Source organism: Rhea americana, unplaced genomic scaffold (assembly GCF_003343005.1).
Source record: "Rhea americana isolate MKP2758 unplaced genomic scaffold, rheAme1 scaffold_4, whole genome shotgun sequence".
Taxonomy (NCBI): domain Eukaryota; kingdom Metazoa; phylum Chordata; class Aves; order Rheiformes; family Rheidae; genus Rhea; species Rhea americana.
Window position 1 is genome coordinate 6431134 of NW_028186534.1, and position 21817 is coordinate 6452950.

Genomic DNA, 21817 nt, shown 5'->3' on the forward strand with positions numbered 1-21817 from the left:
TGTTATTTATAGGGATGGCTCCAAACAGAAAGTGCTGCTGGAAGCCTGTCTGAGGCTTTGAACTCCACTTCCTATCTAAACCCCAAACAACGGCCCTGCTTTTGGATTAGCAGTACAGCTTGAAGTTTTGCTCACTTCTGTATTTAAAACAGAGAAACCACAACCAGAACCCTTTTATGTCCTTTTCTTGCCCAAATCTGAGCATTTGGTCCATTATTTTCCTTTTGCAAATCCAAGATCTGACTGACAAATTTTTAGGGGGGAAAATTGAGTGGGAATCACGCCCACTTCTTTGCCAATAAACACAGCTCAGACTATAGGTGTTCAAGCCTCAGATGCAGAAGTTTGGAAAGCTGGAAAAAACCCATTCCCATTCCTCATTCCCATGGCTCAGGCCCCCTCTAGCGGCTACTCCTGCACATTCATATTCAGAGCTGGGTGCTTCAACCTCAGCATGAGAACTTGCATGCCAGGAGACAGAACAGATCTGACTCAGCCTCATTTTATACCACCATTTGAAACAAACACTTACAAACAAGCAAGCAAAAAAAAAAAARSCYWAAAAAACCCTTCTATAGCTACTTTCCTACTCATGCACTTGGTTTCTGTGTAGAACAAGCCAGAGTAGACAGAGAGCAAAAGCACAGTTTATATGCTTTGATGTGYTTAGTTAATACTTAACACTGAGCACCTTCTGTACCCAAAGAGATGCTCAAATGCTCACTCTCCCCACTCCCAAAGGGCATCTGCTGAAATATTTACCTTGCTAGAGCCCCCAAACTGTTTCAATTTACTATCTGTAAGACAGTGCCAAGTAGTCTAGAAGGTCAGGGGATTCCTGTTAGTAGAAATGTTAGGTTAGTCGGACCTTAATGCCAGCGTTTCTTAGCGTCTCCAGAGTAGGTCGAACATCTGTCTGCAGCTGATCCTCCACCCCAGTGAGACACAGCAGCTCCATCTCCATCTCCAGGCTCTCGATCACYGTGGCTACCTTCAGTGAGCGATCATGCACGCTCAGCTTCGCCTGCACGTAGCGAGCCTAAGGACAGATCAGACACACCTGCAGTCATAGTCCCTCGAGCAGCCTCTCTACATTTCTGTGGAACATGGGGTTAACCAGCAGGACCACTCAAGCCTCCCTGCCTTCAAGGGTGCCACCTGCAATGCCCTGGGAACACTAGCTGACTGTTACAGAACGAGGCTGAAAATATTTGAGGAAATTTCCCACACTTTGTCCCTGCCCTGTGCCAGCTGGACAGTGCAATGCACAGTGTGCTCTTGTGTACACAAGYGCACAACAGCTACTGAAGTAATGCCTGCAGAAAGCCTGCAAATTACTCTCTTACACTACAGGTCTAATTGTGGCTTTTGTGACTAGCACTTTTCCTACAAGGGCAATAAAGTGTCCTAAACATGTTGACCATCATGTTTCTGCATTCAACCAAGCAATTCTCCTTTGAATTCTGCCTACCTGGGGTAAATAAATTAACGTTGTGTTTGGGGTCCCACATAACAAACCCCATGCACAAAGTCTCTATTTCCATGAAGCCTGGTTGTTTATACTCAGAATGTTTGCAGTTTCCATAGATGTCAGGATGCAAACACAAAAATTAAAAGCCAGTAATTTCCCCCTCAAAACACAACTTGACTAACAAATGATGAATAATTGCAGAATTTATAACCACAGAAGACTGTAAGGCAGGATTCATAAAGTGTTCTGGAGGGTCCTGGATAGGATCCAGTTTCTTACTCAAAACACTACTTTGATTAAACAAACAGCAAGATGTTTAAGAATGACAATTCTGTCATAAGGAGTAGGGAGATGAGAGGCAGTATTATTATCATGAAAAGTCTGTGAGAATCACTTCAGCAATTATTTGTTTAAAAACAAAGCAAAACAAACAAACAAAAGCTTACTTCAAAGTCTTGATACTGCTCCTCAGTCAGAGACTTCTTGGCTACAACAAGAACCCTCAGGCCTTCTCTAGCCATGTTACCACACTGCAAAGAAGAATCACACTGTAAACCATAAAAGGCATCTCAAGGATGATGATTTATGCACAGCATTGCAGAGATTGCAATGTAAGATAACAGGTTAAGAAAACAACTGTCCCATTTGAGCAACCCCATTGAGTCTATAACATCTGATAAAGTGCATGATAAACTCAAGGGGGGGTGGGGGGGGGGGAAGAGAACTGAAACAGTTTGTAATCTACCCCAGTGATCAGAAACAAAAATGTCTATATCAGTATGGCAAAACCAGCTCCATTAATTTTATTTTCTCTGGCTACAAGTGAAAGGACGCAAGCTTTTGACTTGAAGACCTACAATCTTTGGCCATAAAGTCTTTAAAACAAGATTCAAATATTATATCTCTGTGAACACTGGGAAGAAAAAAATCACCAATTGAACTCCTGCTATGAAGTCTGCGTCAACATTACTGCTAACCTGACAAAYACATCCCAGCAGAAAGCTACTAAATGCAGTTTTGAAATGAAATAGACCCCCCCCCAGTCTAAAATAAATCCAAATGCAGGATCAAGCCCATGACACATTTGGCCACCTTAGATGTCAGCCAATTTTGAGCAAAATGCATTTCATCTATGAGAATTATCCCGCACAAAATGTGTTGAACTTGCCACCTGACTTCATTTAAAAGGCACTATTATTGCACATATATTTGGCTGACTGCTAATCCAATGAATTGATACATCAATGATGTATCAATGAATTGATACATCAATCTTTCAGCCTGCAGATGTTTTAACAGCTACTTCCATCCTGCTACATTAACATCAGTAGCTTTGTCATGTGCCACCCTGGCACAAGAAAATAACTTGCCCAAGAAATCCTCTGTATCTAAGGCAGACTGCCCCGTACCTCTTCTTCCAGCCAGTCGTTGTACTGCACAATGCCGGCCATGACCACATCAGCCCCCTTCATGTAGAAAGTGATCTCTCCTGTTGATTCATCCTGAAGAAGACAAGCAGAAGTGTCTAAGTTGGGCACCTGATTAGCATATTTTGAATGAACTGGGCAAGCTAGGACACGAGATTTTTCTACACAAGTCATAAAAACAGTTTTACTGGGTCAGGCTGAAGGTCCATTTGGCTCAGCATCTTGACTCATGGCCAAAAGGAGATACCTATTTGATTGCAGTTTGGTTACTCGCAGCAGGAATAAATGCATTAGATGAGGATGATCAGCTTTGAATCAGCAATGTATGATCCCGAAGCAGACACCTCTTGCTTCTGATGGCATGCGCCTTTGGAATAATCACCCTGCACCCCAAGAATCTGCTTCAAGCCTTATACTTTCTGAAACAATAAAACAGATATGCAAAGCTTAACAGAGTAAAAATCACTCTATTTTATCCTTCTGTTACATTATATGGCAAAGCTCAATTGAAGTTTAAGCTTGCCACAGAAAGGTTAGATTGCTGCCTGCCTTATCTGATACAAACTTGTAGGTTGAAAGCAAGGCATATTTACATTACTGCAAATTAAAAAATCTCTTCTAACCAGATAGATACCTAAGGAGGTCACAGCTATTAGTATTACAAGCTAATGGAAAGCCTGGCAATTTCCTCAAAGGAGACAAAACAATGAGTAAGGAACAAACTGCACTGTAAGTGGAGATAGTCACCAGGGATAGGATGAAAATAAACTTAACACACAAAACCAAAAAGCCCAGAAAGGTCTGGAAATAGATGGCTGTGAACAAGGAGGGGGRGAAAAATACTTTAAAACAAGTACAATGAACACTTTTTTCATTTTTAAACTATTTAATACACTTGTCAGCCTGTTCTGCAATTGTAGAAACCAGCAACGAAAGTTCTCACACATGAAGAATTTGAGAAAGGTAAAAAGCCCAAAAGCCTGTGGCACAGGGAAAAGAGTTGACATTCAYAGCTAGGAAAAGCAACACCTGACACAGGTACTAAACATGCAAAAAGTGTCTTTGGTAATGAAATTCAGAAGGAGGCAAGGATTATCAGGATCCTCTGCTGAGCATTCTTGCCAAGGTCATAAAGATCCTTACAAGTAAGATTCTTATAACTAAACGTGATGTTTTCCAGTGTCTTCTGGGGTACTCAATGTTCATATACTGATACACACACATTCCACATCCCCCAAACAAAATAGATATAACTACCAAAACAACTAGAATCTGTTTAAATAAAACATTACACTGCTGGCAGCAGCAAAAGGTAAAGGTTTATCTATTAAATTATTTGMTTAAAAAGTGTCTAACAACATCTCTGTAGGAAACTGAATAAAGATTCCACTTCCCGTGCTACAGAACTGGCTTAAGATAGTTTAGACTTTTTGTCCAATATAAATACTGTATCAGCTATCTCCTTGCATTAGTCATTTCCTCTCACCAAGTTCAATAGGAGGTTAGTGCGTTCTCATATTATGGCAAGATCACACTATAAATCTGCACAGAGATTTGCCAGTTATATTGTTTTGTAGAGGCATCTTTTTCCACCGTGGTCCGAGTCTGGCCACAGTTCAAAGGCGTCTCTCAATTCCAGATATGACAATAGCACTATCTTTGCGTTACAACAAAGACCATTCCACACGGGTAAGGGGAAAAAGAGCAAAGAAAAAGAAGAGTGGAAAATGTTGTGGTCAAACAAACGGGTCTTCTTTCAAGAAGATAAGTAAGCAGTACTGTAAAGAGGGTGGCTGCCTTGTTCAAACGAGACTTCTGAGAACTGGAATAATAAGCTACCAAGAAATGATAGTTGATCACGTGTAACAAGCAGATATGGCAAAAATGTTTCAAATAAGGTAACATCTGCCACTTGTTCTCAATATTAACTCCTACTTTATTTACTTAAAGTGATGTGTTAAAAGAGGGTTTTGGTTTTTTGTTTTTTTTTCCATAAGACACAGGTAGGACAGGACCAGCAGGGCAGATGGACGTCTCCACCAAGGATTTCAGTAACGTTCAGTAAGCTCGATGCATGAATCACTTGCTGAAATTCTATACCCAGATTAGGCAGAAAAGTCTAGTACAATGAGCATAATGGCTCCYGACAGCTTGAAAAAATGAGAGTTTATAAGAACGGGCAGTACTTACATAGTTGAACAGAAAAATATTTCTATTTTAATTCTACTTACTGCACTTCTGAGTGTGGAATAAGCAGTTTCACTCTGTAGTTCCTCCCTGCCCCAGCTGCTTACTGCTTCTGCTGTTTTTTGGTTACTTTATGCTGTTTTCCCTTCCATTATTTCTAGGTTTTTGCTTTTTTTCTAAAGAGGTAACTACCTTGCAAGCTGTGAATCAAAACCAACATGAGTAACTACGCGTGCATATGTGTATATTTATTAAAAGAAAACTTTACTTGTCAGTTACTGATTTATAAGCATTTTCTTTATAAATGAAAATCAAATACCTGCTTGAGGATAGTATTTCAGTGAATACAGGAACATGGCAAGGTAATACCCAGCCAGCTAGCCAGTATTTGAGTCAACCAGCTTGTGTAGAGAGAGCATGGTTTAGCCACAGCTCACTGGGTGTAAAATAAAGATACTGAGGTAAGAAGCACAACAAAAAGGGGCTGATGCTTCTATTAAGAACATAAATGATTGCCTTAAGAGCCTCACAGTCTCGGGCCTAATGTGACCTCCAGTGGGAGTTTTGCCATTTCCTTTAGCCAAACACAGATTACACCAAATACAGAAATGTACAATAAAAATCTTTTTCTTCTGAAAGGGAAGAAATGTAGCTAATATATRTTTTAAAATACATTAGGTTCAAATCATCAGTTTGTCATACTTTTACACAAAGAAGAAGAAAAAAAAATTGCCCAAAGAGGGCTCCTTTCCACTTAGATGAAAAAGAAGTTCAGGGCATTCGTTTCTCTGCTGAGCACACCAACGCAATTTAATGAAACGTACAATGGCTGTGATCATTATCGCACTTTTTACAGCTTTGATAAAATAGTATCTCACCAAAAGCTTGCATTTACGCTAAGCAAAGGACGTAGAGGTTGTTTAATCCTCCCTCTTCTATCGCTAATCTTCTTTAAAAGACTACTTAAAGTCACCATGTCACTATAAAATATAACTTAGCCAAAGAAATTATACCTGCTGTACTCGAATGGCTAAGCCCAATGCTCCATGCAGCCCTCCAGCACGGTACCAGGCATTTGTTGCAGCTCCGACAGGGGCTCCCTCTGTTCACACATACTCATGCCCTTCTCCAGACTCACAGATTTAACATACTGATTGCTTTGTACAAGCTCACCCTGCTAGCTCACTCCAACAAACATTCCTGCCCTTGGGCTTATTTTAATGTTTGAAAGCCTGGAACAACTGCAAACACAGATTTGTCCTCCTACACCATACTGTGGCCTCTGCTCCAAAATTTAAAAGCATTCGTTCTCCGAGCAATACGAGATGGAGGTCTGAAATGCGCAGACGGGATAATGCAAATTGAGTGTCCATTTGCATGAGCTTTAGTGATTTCAATTTGTGCTAAATAGATTACCATTCACAGGTTACCCAAAAGTTTTATCCTGTGCACACACTACAGTTCCACCTTTATCACCAAATCTTTTGGTAATAAGAACACTGAAGTTCTCCTAAACTTTGGCTGTTTTTGAGCACAACTACTACATTGTCCAATTTCATATTATCCTTCCATAGTGCCAATTCTGGACAGGAGCTGTGCTCTTCCAGGTCTTTAAAGTAGTTCAGATTTGTGAAACTATGGAAAAATTCAGCTAATAGACTAGACCAAATCAATCTGTTCTAGAAGAAGCCCTTGTATGAGGCATTGATCCCAAATATTCCCAACTAAAAACAAACTGCCTTCTTGTACTGAGGTAATTTTTAACACAAGAGGCAGAAGATATTTTCTACACCATATTTCCAGGTACTTGACCATGTATATCCAAGAAATCTTGTTTTACCAAAAAGTAAAAAAGTAAGATCAATCTTACCCATTTTCCTCACTCTAAATAACAAGGCCGCTGGTTCACATGGAAAGATACAACAAATTGTATCTTGTTCTAGATTATCGGTTTCATATTTGTGCTTTAGATTCCTGGTACAGATTATGTGTCTGCACTTTTGGTTAAAAAAAAACAAACAAAAAACCCACACAACAATGTCTTAATTATCTATAAAAAAAATATTCTAACTGCTTCACCTTGTTTGCTTTACAGGCAAATGGAAGTACCTTACTTTAACTGGGTGAGTTTATCTTGCTAACATTGAYATGTTAGTACTTCTCCAAATGCTAATGTTGGCAACTACTCACCTCTGCTGTTTTTAGCACCTACACTTTCTTCTCCTTTCTTTTTAAGATGATTTATTATTGAGAGTCTGATCTTACGTTATATTTGTACACAGAACCAGTTATGGGCAAAATTTCACCTGGGCACCCACGCAGCCTGTGCAGCACCTGCCACGGCTGACAGAGGTACCTGCTTGCAAAAACACATCCATTTTCCTTATGTCTGCTATTTCAAACTCATTCAAGYTCATGGTACCATGTCCTCAGCGTATCTATGAGCTATATTAAACAGCCTCAAAAAAGGTATCCAGAGTTCCCTGCAGCTGCAGCACATGCTTGCCTTGAGCGCCTCCACGGGGTCTGACAACAGTTTCGATGCCTGGTAGAGGCGTAGGTGGCATTTCTAGCGTATCACAAAGAATCTGCTATCGCTTATCTGCTGCAGACTTTGATTCAGGRTAAAGTTATTTGCTGTGGCAGCAGTCCATGATCTCCTTCCTCTTTCCCCTTGTCGCTGTCTCCACAACCCCCTTGTTAACCACCACAATACACCAAGCTGGAGCTGTGAACCACTCCTGGAGGTTGATCCTGCTTGCAGAGATGGGGAAGAAGGTTCATGTGTGACCAGGTGGACCCACAGCCCTCATTCCAAACTGACTGCCAGCTGGACTGTGGCTAGGGAGGAAGAGCAGGGACTTTCGACCGCATCAAAGAGCGGAGACAATCCCAGGGCCAGCTGAAACTCCCTGGAGGCACTGCTCCTGCCCGGTCCCCTTGCGAGAGCGGGTGCTGCTTCCCACGCTCCCCTTCCTCCCCGTGTGCGTCAGCCGCTGAGAGARGGGATGGCACAGGCTGGGCAGCACGGCTTCGGTCTAAGCAGAGAGGGTAAGCACCACTGTTTCTCCTGTTAGCATTGCTGCCCTATGGATCGCTTGAAGCAACGGGCTTGTCCAAGACAACTCAGAATCTCTGCCAAGTGCCAAAGCCTCCGAGCCTGGGTCAGCAACATTCTGACTTCAGCTCTCCTCTGCCCCCTGCTCGTGCTTGCAGCAAGAATCCTCTGGGTCTGGCAGCCTCCGAGAGGGTCCCTGGCTGCTGCGTCCTTCCTCCGCGGTGCCCTGGAGGCCCCTCGCTACCACCAACGTGGCAYTCGTCCGGCTGCTGGCAGTGCAAGGGGGCTGCAGAGCTGTGCCCCCAAAACACACCCCAGGAAATACCAACAGGAATCGAAAAAGAAAGCGAGAAGGAGCAGGCAGAGGAGGCTGGAGCTGTGGGGGACACGTGTACACACGCACGCTCAACTACCACCCGAAGCTAGCTCCCCCACTGTTTTGCTATTGCTTTGAGCAAGAGACTAAGGATCAGTAGACTAAAGATGCCACAGGATATCCAACAGCACATGTGGCAGAATATAGGAAAGGAAAAAACATTATATTACTAAACAACCCCAGCAAGTGAAGCTATTAGCTCAAAACATGGAAGCAGTTTACAGCCAGAGATAAGAGATACCGTAAAATTCTCCCTCCTGACAGTAAACATGCTACACCTTCTTCTTCAGGTTATGCTAGCAGGAGATTCACAAAGACTTATCTAAAGCCACTTACCCGAACRATTATTCCCATTCGTTTGCTTTCGTAAGTGAAGGGGAAGATCTGGAGGATGGTGAAGTTCAGTATCTGGCCACCTGGTGTCCTCAGCTGCATGGAGGACTGGTCTCTGCCAACCAGGGTTAAGCCCACGCTCTCCGTCCACTGGACCAGGGCCACCTAAACGCAAGCAGGGTTAGAGGTCAGGCCGACCGCTGGGGCTGGCGGGCCAGAGGTCACGAAGGGAGTACCAGAAGGAAAGGGGCAGCGGGTTGTAGCTGGAAAAGAAGTTCCTCAGTCATTAACGGCATGATAAAGAGGATCCGTTTTTCTATCCTGACCACGTGACAAAGTGAGGAGAACAAATGATCCCTTCAGTGCAGTTTCCCCTAGGGCCCTGGCCCTGCAAGAGCTTCCCTCTAGACAGAGGGGGGTTTACGGATGATATAACCTATGGCACGAGCCACTGCATCCCCTTTGGTCAGGCGAATAATATGAAATGCAAGAAAACAGTCAGTGGAGGAGCCAACCCGAGCACGGCAGCAGCTCCAGCACCGAGCTCACTGGACAGGCCCACCACGAGGATCACCACCRGCTGGAAACGAAGGAGGTCAGTGGAAAATAGCCAGGTGGAGAGGACATGCAGGGATGTCAGGTGCTGGATACGAAAGGAYGTTGTAAGATGCAGCTATAGTGGCAACCAAACAGGAGAGAACTGCAGAGGGTGTCCACATGAGCTAATTGAGGTGCGCTCAGAGTATGGCAGTGATGGAGGCCATGGAGTGGCTCAAGGCAGGGTCAGAGGAGTCCAACAGCTCCATGTCCTGCATGGTCAGCAGGAACAACAGAAATCATCAGGCTGAACCTGGGTCCCATGCAGCAGCCAGCCTCACCCAACATAGCAGCAGCAACGAGCCCGCTGTGGGCATCACCCCGAGTGCCGCGGGGCAGCGCAGTGGTGGGTGCAGCCCTGCTGCCTCTGCTCGCGGCCCATCTCCCATGCTCCAGGATGGAAAGGGTTTAGATCTGGGGCTCATGCAAACCTGGGAGAAGGAAAACTGCTGTGTCCACCCACACGCCACAAGTTCCTTAGTAAATAAACAGAAATCACAGGGTGCCTGAATCTCTCATCCAAGAGATGTTTATATTAAAAAAAAATAAAAAAAGCTTTTTTTCCTGTCTTACTCTGTTCACAGGCTCACTGAAAGGTTTGTTTATCTTTGTTTTCATYTGTATAACCATAATTATTGGTAGTACTTAACTTCTTGTAAAGCAGGAGGAAGTATTCAATTTATTCCTTGCAGGATTGAATAAGTCTTTACCTTTCATGACAATCTTCAAAACAGCTACTGTAACACTTTGACTAAATCATTAATATGCAATCTTATTTTGAAACTTGTGCTTTATCATGAGCTAAAACTGTTCGCATTCACGGAGAGAAAAAATCCCAGCACTCTAATCACACCTTTGAGTAGCTCACTTYGGTCTAGTCCAAACTTCCCAACAAAACTGGGTCAGGCCATTGAGCCACTGAGCCCTCAGTCTACTGAGGGTACAAAAAGCAGGTTTTTCCTCAAGTTAAAAGATTACTAACAGTATTCTCAGGATTTGGGTAGCCCAGCTCCTGTCTGATTCATCTGCAAAGCTTTCCTAGGCTACTCATAAAAGGTCATTGCCTGCCCTCCTTTGGCTACAAGGTCCTAAAGGGAAATCCTTCAGCAAGTGAAGGTATAGGTACTCTGCACAAGCCTAGAGATCTCAAACCTATATAACACTGGGGAAATCCTGTTTACAAACACTTACTTTTGGAACATGCTATTTCAGATTGGTCTTTATGAAATCTCAAATGAACAACTTTGCATTCACCCTAGATTTACAAATATCAAAGCCAGAAATACTAAGGCAGAGCAGAGTAAGTCAACTTTCAGATTCATCTCATCTCTTGCTTCCTTACCCATTGTCATTACCAGTTTACACTCTTCAATCAAAGAGATATTTCTATCATKCTCCAATTTAATGGACAGGACTACTACTTTAAGACTGTCTTAAATCATCATATTAAAAAATGGTTGATTTGGCTTTGCTTTAAAAGATATGTAAATCAATTAATGTTAGCAAGTTTTTGCAGGCCTATTTTCAAAGGTTAGAAAAAAGTCAAAGGATCTTTCAAGCTTATCTTTTTCCAAGGTTTCTTCAAGACACCTTCAAGAAAGCATGTAGGTAGAAATTCCTCCTAATAGTTTTCCAGAGCAGAGATGGAGTTTTGCATTTAATACTCTGGTTAATAAATAATTATCAAGAATTTTTCCAAAGCGTGATGTCACACGAGCATTCATTCAGCGCACAAAGCACTGGATGTTTGAGTGTCCATGCCCATAAGCTGCAAATCTCTGCTCCCCACTCAGCCTATCAAAGCATCTTTTGCTACATTCTTTGACAAATCCCTCCATCCATCCCTGCTGGGAATCTCATTTAAATTCTATGTCAGGAAGCATTTAAACCTCCCCAAAGAAAAGCCTCGCGCAGAGTAACAAATACAAGAGCAGCCCATGATACATGCTACGTCACACGCCCGTGATACACCTTGCATTAACCRTATTTCATTGCACAATGCTCTTCGTGTTGGATGGCACGAAGTCTCCAGAAAGGGCTGCTAACAGAAGGGGAAGAATAATGAAAGAAGTTCCTCTCTTCCCGTGCTGTTCCCAAGCCCACTTCGGTCTCAGAGCACTTCTTTCAGCCCTCAATGGCCCTTCAGGTGAACAGCATCCAGCACCAGCAGAGATGAAGCACTACTGATCCCTTTTAATGTGCCACTTTGCAGCCTCTGTAGTACTTGTTGAATAATTACTGAAGGGAAAAGTGATATAGTTTGGAAATGCTCCTATTAGTTCTACTAGAAGTGTTTAAATTGCCATCCCTATCCAACACATGATGCAAGGGGCCTTGTCTCTGGACAGTACCACTGGGCCAACAAACTGTAGCAACCACAACAAAAGCGCAGGCTTGCCGTGGCAGATTTTGGGCACCCTYATATGGGTTTCAGAATGGTCCATAACAGCAGACCTTTACTGTCCACCATTTAAACAGATAACTAACTGTATGGGCTTCCAGGCATAACAGGATAAACATTCAAGATGAACAAATATTTTTACAGCTTAAACAAGCAAGATTCGACCAGGCTTGAAACCCCTCTCATCAAGAGGGCCCATGATCACTGGTGAAGAGAAATCAATAAATCTCCTTGCCGCATCCTAGGAGTCAGGCAGATGTGGCTCTACGCACCGTGAAGCCGAGTGGCTACAGTAGCTTGGCATGCTCCCCCCCAAACTTTGCTCTGACAATTAAATTATCCAAGCCACCACTGAAATGGATATCGACTAATAAATTTCATTCTGAAGAGACAAACTGATCCTTCCGCGTTACGAGTTGCTCGACATTTCGGGTTGCCCGGGCGCACCGACAGCAGGCAGAAGCCAACGGCTCGGTACACCCTTTCATGTCCTGGCAGCTGCGGAGCGTTGTCGGGGTTAAAGACCGTTTGTCCAGGCATCCCAGGCACTCTTATCTCCGATCAGATTATATCTATTTCATTTCCCCTGTTAGTTACTGTATGGCTACAACTGACACGCTTGCAGAGCCCCAAGGCTGTAACCGATATCTGAATAAAGATACTTCAAGAGCTCTAAATGGCAGCGTGCACAGGAAACAAATTTAGGAAATCCTGCTTTCTGTTACAGGAAATGAATCCTATGCCAACTGGTAGAAATTACCCTTGCTGTTAAAGTAAAGAGAATACAAGTTTTTGTACTCATTTCATAAACTGACCTTCCCTGCCATGGCAATATTTTATTGATATAAGATTTCAAAGGCTGACTTTAACAGGAGTCCAAAGCCATTCCCCTACAGGGAATGTTATTTAACAGCATCGCTCTCGTCTCAAGGACTCAACTTGTGCTGATCCTGCGTTTTGTACCATCTCGTATGACACACACAGAGCATGTCTAAACAATATTTGTATATCCAAGAGCTACAGACAAGATTTCCTCAGTGCAACAAAGCATATCTGATTTCTGAATCCACTGTAATTCTCTACTTAAAACACCACAAGAAAGAAAAAAGAATTTAAACAGTAATCTTGGAAGGATTAGTTATCATGTAATAGCAAAAAACAAAAACAAACAATAAAAGCTGGGGTATTTYAGAGAAATTGCTGTGTAAATATTTTAAAGACAAAATAGCATAAAACAAAAAAGGAAAAGAAAAATCACTGACTTCACTATATACCACAATATACAAGTAAATAAACAGAGGATCTGTGCATAAATAGCCAGTAAATGCATGGGGGGGGGGGAACCCTCTTAAATACAGATCACAAAAATTACCATCTGGAAATCATTCAGATCTCATTTCAAACCAAAGGCATTTGCTTTCTGTAAAGCTGTCTTTATGGGAGAGAGCAACACAGTAGAGGAGAAAACCAGGTAATCAGAACGCAGAGCTGGATTACAGCGTGAGAGCAGGCACACACACATCATTTGTTAGCTGTAAAATCGGAGAAGAACAAGCATTCCTTGTCACTGTAGGGACATCAGTGGAGGGCGGAAAAGGCAAAGCAGCAGCTCTTACATAATGCAGACAAGAACATATACAAAATGAATTATTGTGAGTGTTTCAAAAGAAACTATCGGGAATATTTTAAATGGTGCATGAAACTGGGGCCTAATTCTGCAATGCCAATTGTTCAATAATACACGAACAGTCTCAGAAGCCTGGCTATCTGAGGATTTTAAATAATAAACAGATTTCTATGCAAGGAATTCCTCACCTCTACCAACGAGGAAAGCCAGCATCTCTTCTGATGCTGAAGGTGAAACGATCATCATCAGAGMCAGTCTGTTTATTTGGAGCAATAAGTGAAAGAACCCTTCAAATGAAATTAAATTGGTGATATGATCTCAGTACATCATTGGTAAGATTCTTACAGAAAGTTCCATGTTTCAGGCTTTTAATGGTGGAGAGCAAGTATAATTATACAAATTAATAGAAAACTAATTGTTTTACTTTAGTTGCACTAAAAAAAAAAAAAAAAAAAAAAGATGTATCCAAGCTCTGTAACCAACACAAAACATTTTTAACGATGAACACTTTTTTGTGCAACAAGAAAAATTAGATTTTTATCAACCCAAATGGATACTGACCTCATCAGGACTGGAAGCCTGGTACACCCTGCAGGAATCCTCATAGTGTCTCTCGGCTTCAGCCTGATCCGTCACGCCGTTGGACTCRTAAACTGGCGTGACGTTGTGGCACAGGGCGATCGCCTTCACTGCCTCGTGCACTCGGCTGCTCATGGTTTTTCGCACCTTGGTGGCTAAGGTAACGCCCTTCAGAGCAGGTGGGTCCTGAGATTGCTTATAGGAAAKAAAAGTAGAATAGACTCTTACTATATGGGAAAAAAAAAGATTTTATTTCCTTCCATGGAGACCATCTATGTAGGAGTTGTGGGCTCCTACATCCCCTGGAACGTGGTGGCCTCTGCGCACTTTTGTGCCAACACCCAGGAACCCTCCCCAGCCTAACGCAACTCAACAATATTCTGGGTGGAGAAGAATGCCCCAAGAGACTTATCTAGCTGGAGCAGAACCTGAAGAAAACAATCATTTGTGGCAAATCCACAAAATGCTGATACGTGAAAGACAAAAGTTGCACAAGAGCCAGTGAAGCTACTCTTTGCCCCACAAAAGACCAACAGCTCTGGAAGTTTAGAGTCAACTGGGTTTTCACATATAAGTGCATATAATTGCTGAAAACAGAAAACAGATGTCTTGTATGGATCTAGAAAATCTTAATTGCATTCATTTAATTTTTAATACTATTTTTAGTATCAGAATGGGACTCCTCAGATAATTGCACAATTACTAAATTATCCTGGTGGAAGAGGGGACACACAGTGATCTAGTTTCCTGCTCTGTTAACCTTTAGTGTCAAAGAGGACAAAAGTTTCACTTCCAGGTCAAAGGCCACAACATGGTAAAAATAAGACTAAAGAATAAGAACTACAGTTCAAAATGAATCATTGCCAGCAAATGCTTCTCATTACATGGAATCTAACTTTGTCATGACAAATGCTTTATGAGACATACCCTTTACCAATATTAATTCTATAAAATTAAATGCTGTTTTTCAAATTCTGCTGATTAAGACACAAGATCTTCAAGATTAATATTGCTACTCATCATCGTTGTTGTGACAGGCCTCTAACCAAATCAAAGCAACAGTAAACTCACAGTTGAAGTGTACTTACATTGACACATAGCACCATTTACATATTGGCCTTGGTCCCATTCAAAATGTCCTTGACAAATATTGAATATTTTGGAAAATAATTAACAACTAGTCAAGTTTTCCATCCTCTGGAGATTGAATACAGAAATGGGGACAACTAGATGTGAAGTGTGTTTACATATTAAAAGTACACTTTTGGGTCTCAGTACCAGGAGAAGCAGCAGATGCTAACAAGGCTGGGAAATAAGAGGTAGAAAATACAAATATTCACACAAAGATTGTGTTGTTGGAAATGCTACCTGAGACACATGCCAGTGAAAGAGATAATTACTCAAAATACTAGAATCTATCAGCTACCATATGTTTAGTTTAAAATAGAGAATCATAGCCCAATAGTCTGACAGGGGAAAAGCTAGGCCACTAGATTACTGAGTCCAAGGAAAATTGCTGTGCTTMTCTCTACCACTATGAATAAAATCCAAAAGAAAGAGTTGTAGCTATCGGACAGCGTGCCTTTCCCCAGGTAAGAAAGCAGGCTTCATGTTTCAGTTTAYGGAGGCACAGAAAGTGCACTTAAATCCAAAATCTCTAGAGTAAAACAAAAACAATGTGATATGTAAAATCTGGTTTACTGCCTTGGATGTATTTGCTCAAGGAAAAGCACAGGCACTTTGAAAACTACCTCTGTAGTTTCTGTAGGAATGAAGCAATCTCTCAACCAGTAAGAGTTSAAAATGCTTGGCTTACAACATGGGAATAGTAATCCATCACTAAGCACTGCAGACTGCATCTGTGGAACCACATTTTACAATAGAGAAAGTCAAACAGTTAATAAGTCCCCCCAAAGTCATTTCTAGCTGCAGAAGGTATTTCGGGTTGAGAGAACCTTATTAACCCACATTAAATTAAAAATAATGCTTCCCTAACTACATAATTAGTAAAATCTCTTAAAACTTTTGCAAGTACCACTCAGAAGGGTGGCTGAAACATTACCTACCGACAGTTTCTAACAAACTACATTTCTAAATTAAAAAATATAGAAATATCCTCAAGTAAAACCTCACCCCCAGTTTTAAGAAAGAAGTGTGTATATTTATATGATATTTTGACCCATAAGCATCTTGTCTACGGTAACACGCCAAGGAACACCGTTTGCTGAACCTGACAGGTAATGTACCATTACCTCTTTTTTGTACCAAACTGAACAAAAACTGTAAGAATAGAAACGAAGCCATTATGGATCCTGGCTCATCCAGTGATACTGAGAGAGGAAAGTCTTCTCATCAAAACAGTATTTTCCTGTTCTGTACTTTATGTTGCATTTGCCATCTGCAGTAGCTGCAGTTATTTTTTAAAAGCAGGCATCAGTTATGCACCACATAAGATTTTAAGAAGTCACTATTGTGTTATTCAAAGAATCCTAGTTTCCTTTTCTAATTTATCTCTTTTTTTAAGCGCCAGGCCTACAGCAATGGTACCAGTAAGCTGATCTGCTGCTGCTCAGTGAGTACTGACGGTTTCTCCCCCATTCTTGTTTCCAGCTACACAATCTTACAAACAGCAACATAATCCACTAAGTATTACCCAGTGCTAATTTCTCAACAAAGCAAATGCTGTGATTGCCATAAATGGTGACTATCTAAATAAAATACGCTTTCTTACAATTAGGCTTCAGTAACAAGACACAGGCACGCGCACACACACACACACTTTATTATTTACAAAAAACTGTACTAACACTACATTTCTGCATGTGCCATGGCAGCTGAAACTGTTAGATATGGAAACAATCTACAAATGCAATAAGCAATTGTGATATTTATGTGTTACTATGAGAGTATTAATGGTGTTAAGCATGCAATGACATTCACACTTTTCCAAAAAGTAAAATTTAATAGCCTGTCCCTGTCATACTAATTCAGCAGTAGCCCAGTGACCTGCAAAAGTGTTTTGCGAACATGGAGTTAAGCAATCCCATTTTAATTTTACCTGCGTGTATATACTGAATATGTGGCTCTGCACTTCATCCATGGAGTCCAGGCCATAAGCCACTGTTCCCAGGTGAAGCCTTTTGAAAACCATCTCGTTCTGTGTAAGGGTTCCTGTAACAGAAGTGATACCAGACTCTGAGCATTAACCACCACATTATTTCCCAGTGCAAATTCCATTCCTTGCTGCACCCCAGATCAAAGGGAAACTGGGCCAGGGGCATAACTGGTTACTGTGCTGGGCTCTCAGTATAGGTTGAGGCCAGGGAAGACAACAGTATTCACGACTCTRAGGGCAGATTCTCTTAGGAAGCAATACTGCACTTCACTGTGGCAGAGAAAATGAGATTATTCACTCAGAAGTCAATGCAAATGAGAACGTGCAGGSATAGTTCTGATGCTGCTAGAACCAAAGAAAATGCCTGCGAACAACTTCAGTGGAGGCAGGGTTTTACATCAGCTCAAGCTTTCAGTTACAGCTTAGAGCTTCTGAACTTGAGCTCAGCTCTGGAAACAGAAGGGACAACACCAGATAAGCACATTTCTGCTTGTACACATGACCTGTCTTGCTCTAACTTTGAGCAACACAAAGTATGCTAGTAAGCCAAAAGTTGAGGTGAAAAATTTAAAGGAAAAATTGTTTTCTAAAACAAAAAAAATTCTCCCATCTCCCATTTAGAATGAAATCAGAACAAAAGTATCCAAAATAYTTTAAAAACTGATGAAATCATATTGCTAGAGCAACAGGAAGCACTTCTTCCAGCCCAAAAGAATCTTTCATTATACTCCCTGGCTAGTCAAAAACATAATAAAAAACCCAACAAAAATATACCATGACCCCAAACTGTGTTCTCTAGATACATACCTGTTTTGTCTGTGAGCAAATAAGATATCCGCCCCAGCTGCTCTGGAATAGTACTGGATCGAACGACCGTCCCAGGGATTTTGGAATCTCTGCGGATCACCCAGCTGTAGACTATTTTCCCCATGTCCAGATTCACACGCAAACTACACAGGAAGAAGCGAAAAGAGAAAAACAAAATATATCTGCAGTAAAACTTTGGCTAAAATCACTGTGAACACAATGTAATAAAAGAACAGGTCTKGCATGCTGAAATGGAGCAGCCAAACAGGGTGTTGAGGGAGAAGCTCATTCAAAGCGAGTGGTCAAGGGGCAAATGGGGAAAAGAGCTGTGCACTGCTCCAGAGGTACAGTAATCCGAGAAGGTATATGACAAAATTTTGTCAGAGAGCAGATGTAATTTGAGAGTAAGATGGACATACAYAAATGAGCACAGCATGACTGATGATCAGACAGCAGGTTAAAAATGAAATGAAATGAATCCCAGACCTACACTGAAAGAAATAATCTACTTATGAATAGAGTATAATTAAACATCACACCTTCAGCATCCTCTCAAATACTGTATAAAGGCAGTATAAATCAAGGCCAGGATAAATTCATATACTATGTAACATAGAAGAGTGCAATGCTGTATAAATATGACATCTCTGCCCATTTTTTGCTCCTCTCAGAGGAGCCAGGCCGCCTGAACAGTGAGAAAGGTCTACCTGCAACAGGCACTGATAGTCATTATTTCTGAAGATATTCTAGCCTCATTTTGCACTTGATTTCCCCTGGCACCACATTCTCTGGGAGCTACAAAGCCTCTACAAGATTGTTTATTGTTAATTCTATCAAAATAGAGTTTGGGTACACACCCCATGGTGTGTGCGTAACACACCATGGGGTAACYAGACCACTACTCCCTTAAATAACTCAACTATACCCTAAGTTACAGGTCACAGACAGCAAACAGGCTAACATGCTAGATGAATTCAGCAGAAACAACCAAGCAGTTCCTACGTTTAAACAGTCACTTGACTTCTGTTTGTAGATTTGCTCAGTTGCCAAATGAAGAATTGATAGGAATTTAAATGTCTATTCATATAAGAAACATGGAGGCATATGCAAAGGAAGCAATATTTTCCTGGGAATAATTAGCAATCACCTTACCTAATCGGAATGATGTTTGAGAAAAGAAGGAGAAATCTTATGATCTGAAGATACCAACGGCCAGCAAAGTGCTGAAGGGCCACCATGACGAGTGAGACTACCACAAGAGCACCAAACAGGATCTTGGTAAGACAGTTCACTTCCAAGTCAAAGAGACCAATCTAAGCAAATCAAACAGGTATTTCAATCACACAACTGAAGATGCTAGCTCAAGGTGGTATTCACAAAAGGAAAAAATTCCCATGTGCAAAGAGTCATTTCCAACTACTAAGCAGCTTCTATTTAAAACATTATAAACGTTCAAATTTATTCTGTTGTACTGTTGTCAGCTCGATAAGTGAGACTTCCATGCTCTGGAAGCTAAGCAATGCATGAAGAGGTGTGAGAGGGACACATGCTGCCAAAAGCTGCAGACTATGAAATATCCTAGCCCCTTGGCTTGACGTTGCCAGAGTAGAAGCAAGCAGAAAAATAAGCTTTCTATTATAACTGGACAAGAGCATCTCATTACAACTGTATAAAACAACAGTTTTACTAATTAAAAAAAAATACACAAGTAGGATTAAAAAAATAAGGTGACATAGGTTCTGCTGCAGTAACTGTCTTAACTCCTTTTCTGGAAGTTAATCAACATTCATACGGTGTTGCCCCTGYAGTACGTACATATAGCATTCGGAAGGTGTTCTTTTTATTATTATTATTATAAATTTCTCATTTATTTAGTATAAGACTCTGCTTCCTTACCATACCTTACTTCTTGGGTTTGAAGCGTTCATCACACTGCGCAGTTCCCTTCCAGTGTAGAGGACAACTCCTACAACAGTACCTAAACAAAACAGCACCTGCATCAGTCTAGAAAGAACAGCATCATTTTTTTTTTTTTTTTCCTTAAATGACTCAAAAAGGTGTGTTCTTATATACATAGGCTCAACACGTAGAAAGGCTTTCTAGCAGGTTAACTGCAGAAGCACTAGCAAYCAGAGACTAAAGAAATAGGTACTTGCAACATAAAGCCCAGAAACTCAGACTTTGAATACAAGACATCCTACAATAGGTCAGCAGTCTGCAACCACACTGCCCATACTCGACGTGATACCACATCAACTAATAAGCATGGAAAGAGAAGTCAACTCCTTTGCTCTCTCACCTTTCTCTGACCCYCTTTTGAAATCAGTTGCGTCTCCCACTATAAATAAAAGCTGCTAAGGAGGAAAAATWGCAAGTTTTTCCTCCTACCACTTAAATCCGATCTATTATTTGTAAATTTGCTTTATACCATGTAAATGATCCTCCGTCTGCTCTGTCTCGATATCGCCATATCTGCCCATATATCACCAGCTAGCTTGGACAGCATTTAAGCAGCAAAACGACCTGTTCTGCAAGYGTCCACCAGCACTGCACAGCATCTGCACCCAAGCATTAAGGTGCTGTATCTGCCCAGAACAGAAAGGACAGGCACCAACCACTCGGGAGCTTCTATAACTGGGGAAGGTGCTTATTCAGAAACATCCAATTGAACTTTACCGCTGGCCGCGGTTACATCTACATGCAAACTGGTGCTTGCCATACTTCTGAAGCATCTTTTATCTTAGTGGGGACGCCAAGGTCCCATGTACAGCCTGCCACTTTGCAGCAAGAGCAGCAAGGACCAGTTTCCCTTCTCAGAGATGCTGAGGCACGGTACCTCTCCTCCCAGGCAATCAATACAACAAGCTTACGTTGACAAGACGAACATCATCTGTTGTAATAGGATATCCATATTCCATAAGGCCAAAGTACTCTTGATGCAGAAAAAGTCACTCTGATCATCCTGTACCTGCAGTGAGAACTTGAGCTCCCAGGAGTGAAAGATGCTGTACCGGTACCAGCAAAGCTTTGCTGGAATAGCTTCATTCAGATAGAATTAAAGATTCAGAGAAGACACTGGTTAAAGTTTAGTGCTCCTCACCATTATATCATAATTCTCCTTCCAATCTCCAATTACAAACTAACAGCAAAATCAAATGACTAGTAAAATCATGACATTATAAACTCATTAACCTAACTCCAATTTGTTTCCTTTTAAAAAAAAGATTGAAGTCTTCATTATGCTTTAAGTGTGCCAAAATTAAATCAGTGCTCTGAGTGACAGTTGTTCTTTAYTGGAGAAGGTGGCTACAATCAGAACAAAACCAATGAATTCCAACAGCTTTTAAAGATAGAATTACTTAAGTATAAATTAGGTATTTGTCTAGTTGCAGCTCCTACCAAAAGGTGAATCASAGTAACTCCTACCTTACTACAACAGATGGAACTGCTGGGAATCTATCAATATATTTTAATGCTATGTCCCACAGTTTCTAGAGAGCTAAGAGCAACAATGCTCTCCCTTTTCTTCCTGCAGAAACATAATACAGTTTAGTACTATAAACCACTGTTTTTCTACAGGTTTCCCTTAARGACTTTGCAAAAGGCTACTAAGAAAAAGCTGGCTACTGTCAAAAGTTTAAAAGCTGCTATTGCCAACGTCCAAGTTTCTACTAGAAAATTTTAGGACTCTGTAAAAATGGAGAAAAACAACACTTTTTTTTAAAAAAAAAAAACCCACTGCTGCAAATACATTGCCATTTTATACTCTGCTATTCCCCTGCTCCTGTTAATGACCAAGGTTTTAACAAGCTGCAAGTGAATTATTTTTAAATAGGACT

General features: G+C 41.3%; 1 protein-coding gene across 1 annotated transcript in view; it reads right to left on the reverse strand.

Annotated features, from left to right (window-relative positions):
* The window catches only part of ATP9A (ATPase phospholipid transporting 9A), a 53634-nt gene that overhangs the window by 15612 nt on the left and 16205 nt on the right, over positions 1-21817 (reverse strand). The window contains exons 8-16 of the mRNA XM_085314070.1: positions 19880-19956; positions 19131-19291; positions 17979-18121; positions 17115-17227; positions 14039-14251; positions 8856-9017; positions 2881-2973; positions 1918-2001; positions 869-1039 (exon numbers count right to left, since the gene is read on the reverse strand). Of these exons, the coding sequence (XP_085170196.1) occupies positions 869-1039; positions 1918-2001; positions 2881-2973; positions 8856-9017; positions 14039-14251; positions 17115-17227; positions 17979-18121; positions 19131-19291; positions 19880-19956 (1217 nt within the window). The remainder of the gene's footprint in view (positions 1-868; positions 1040-1917; positions 2002-2880; positions 2974-8855; positions 9018-14038; positions 14252-17114; positions 17228-17978; positions 18122-19130; positions 19292-19879; positions 19957-21817) is intronic.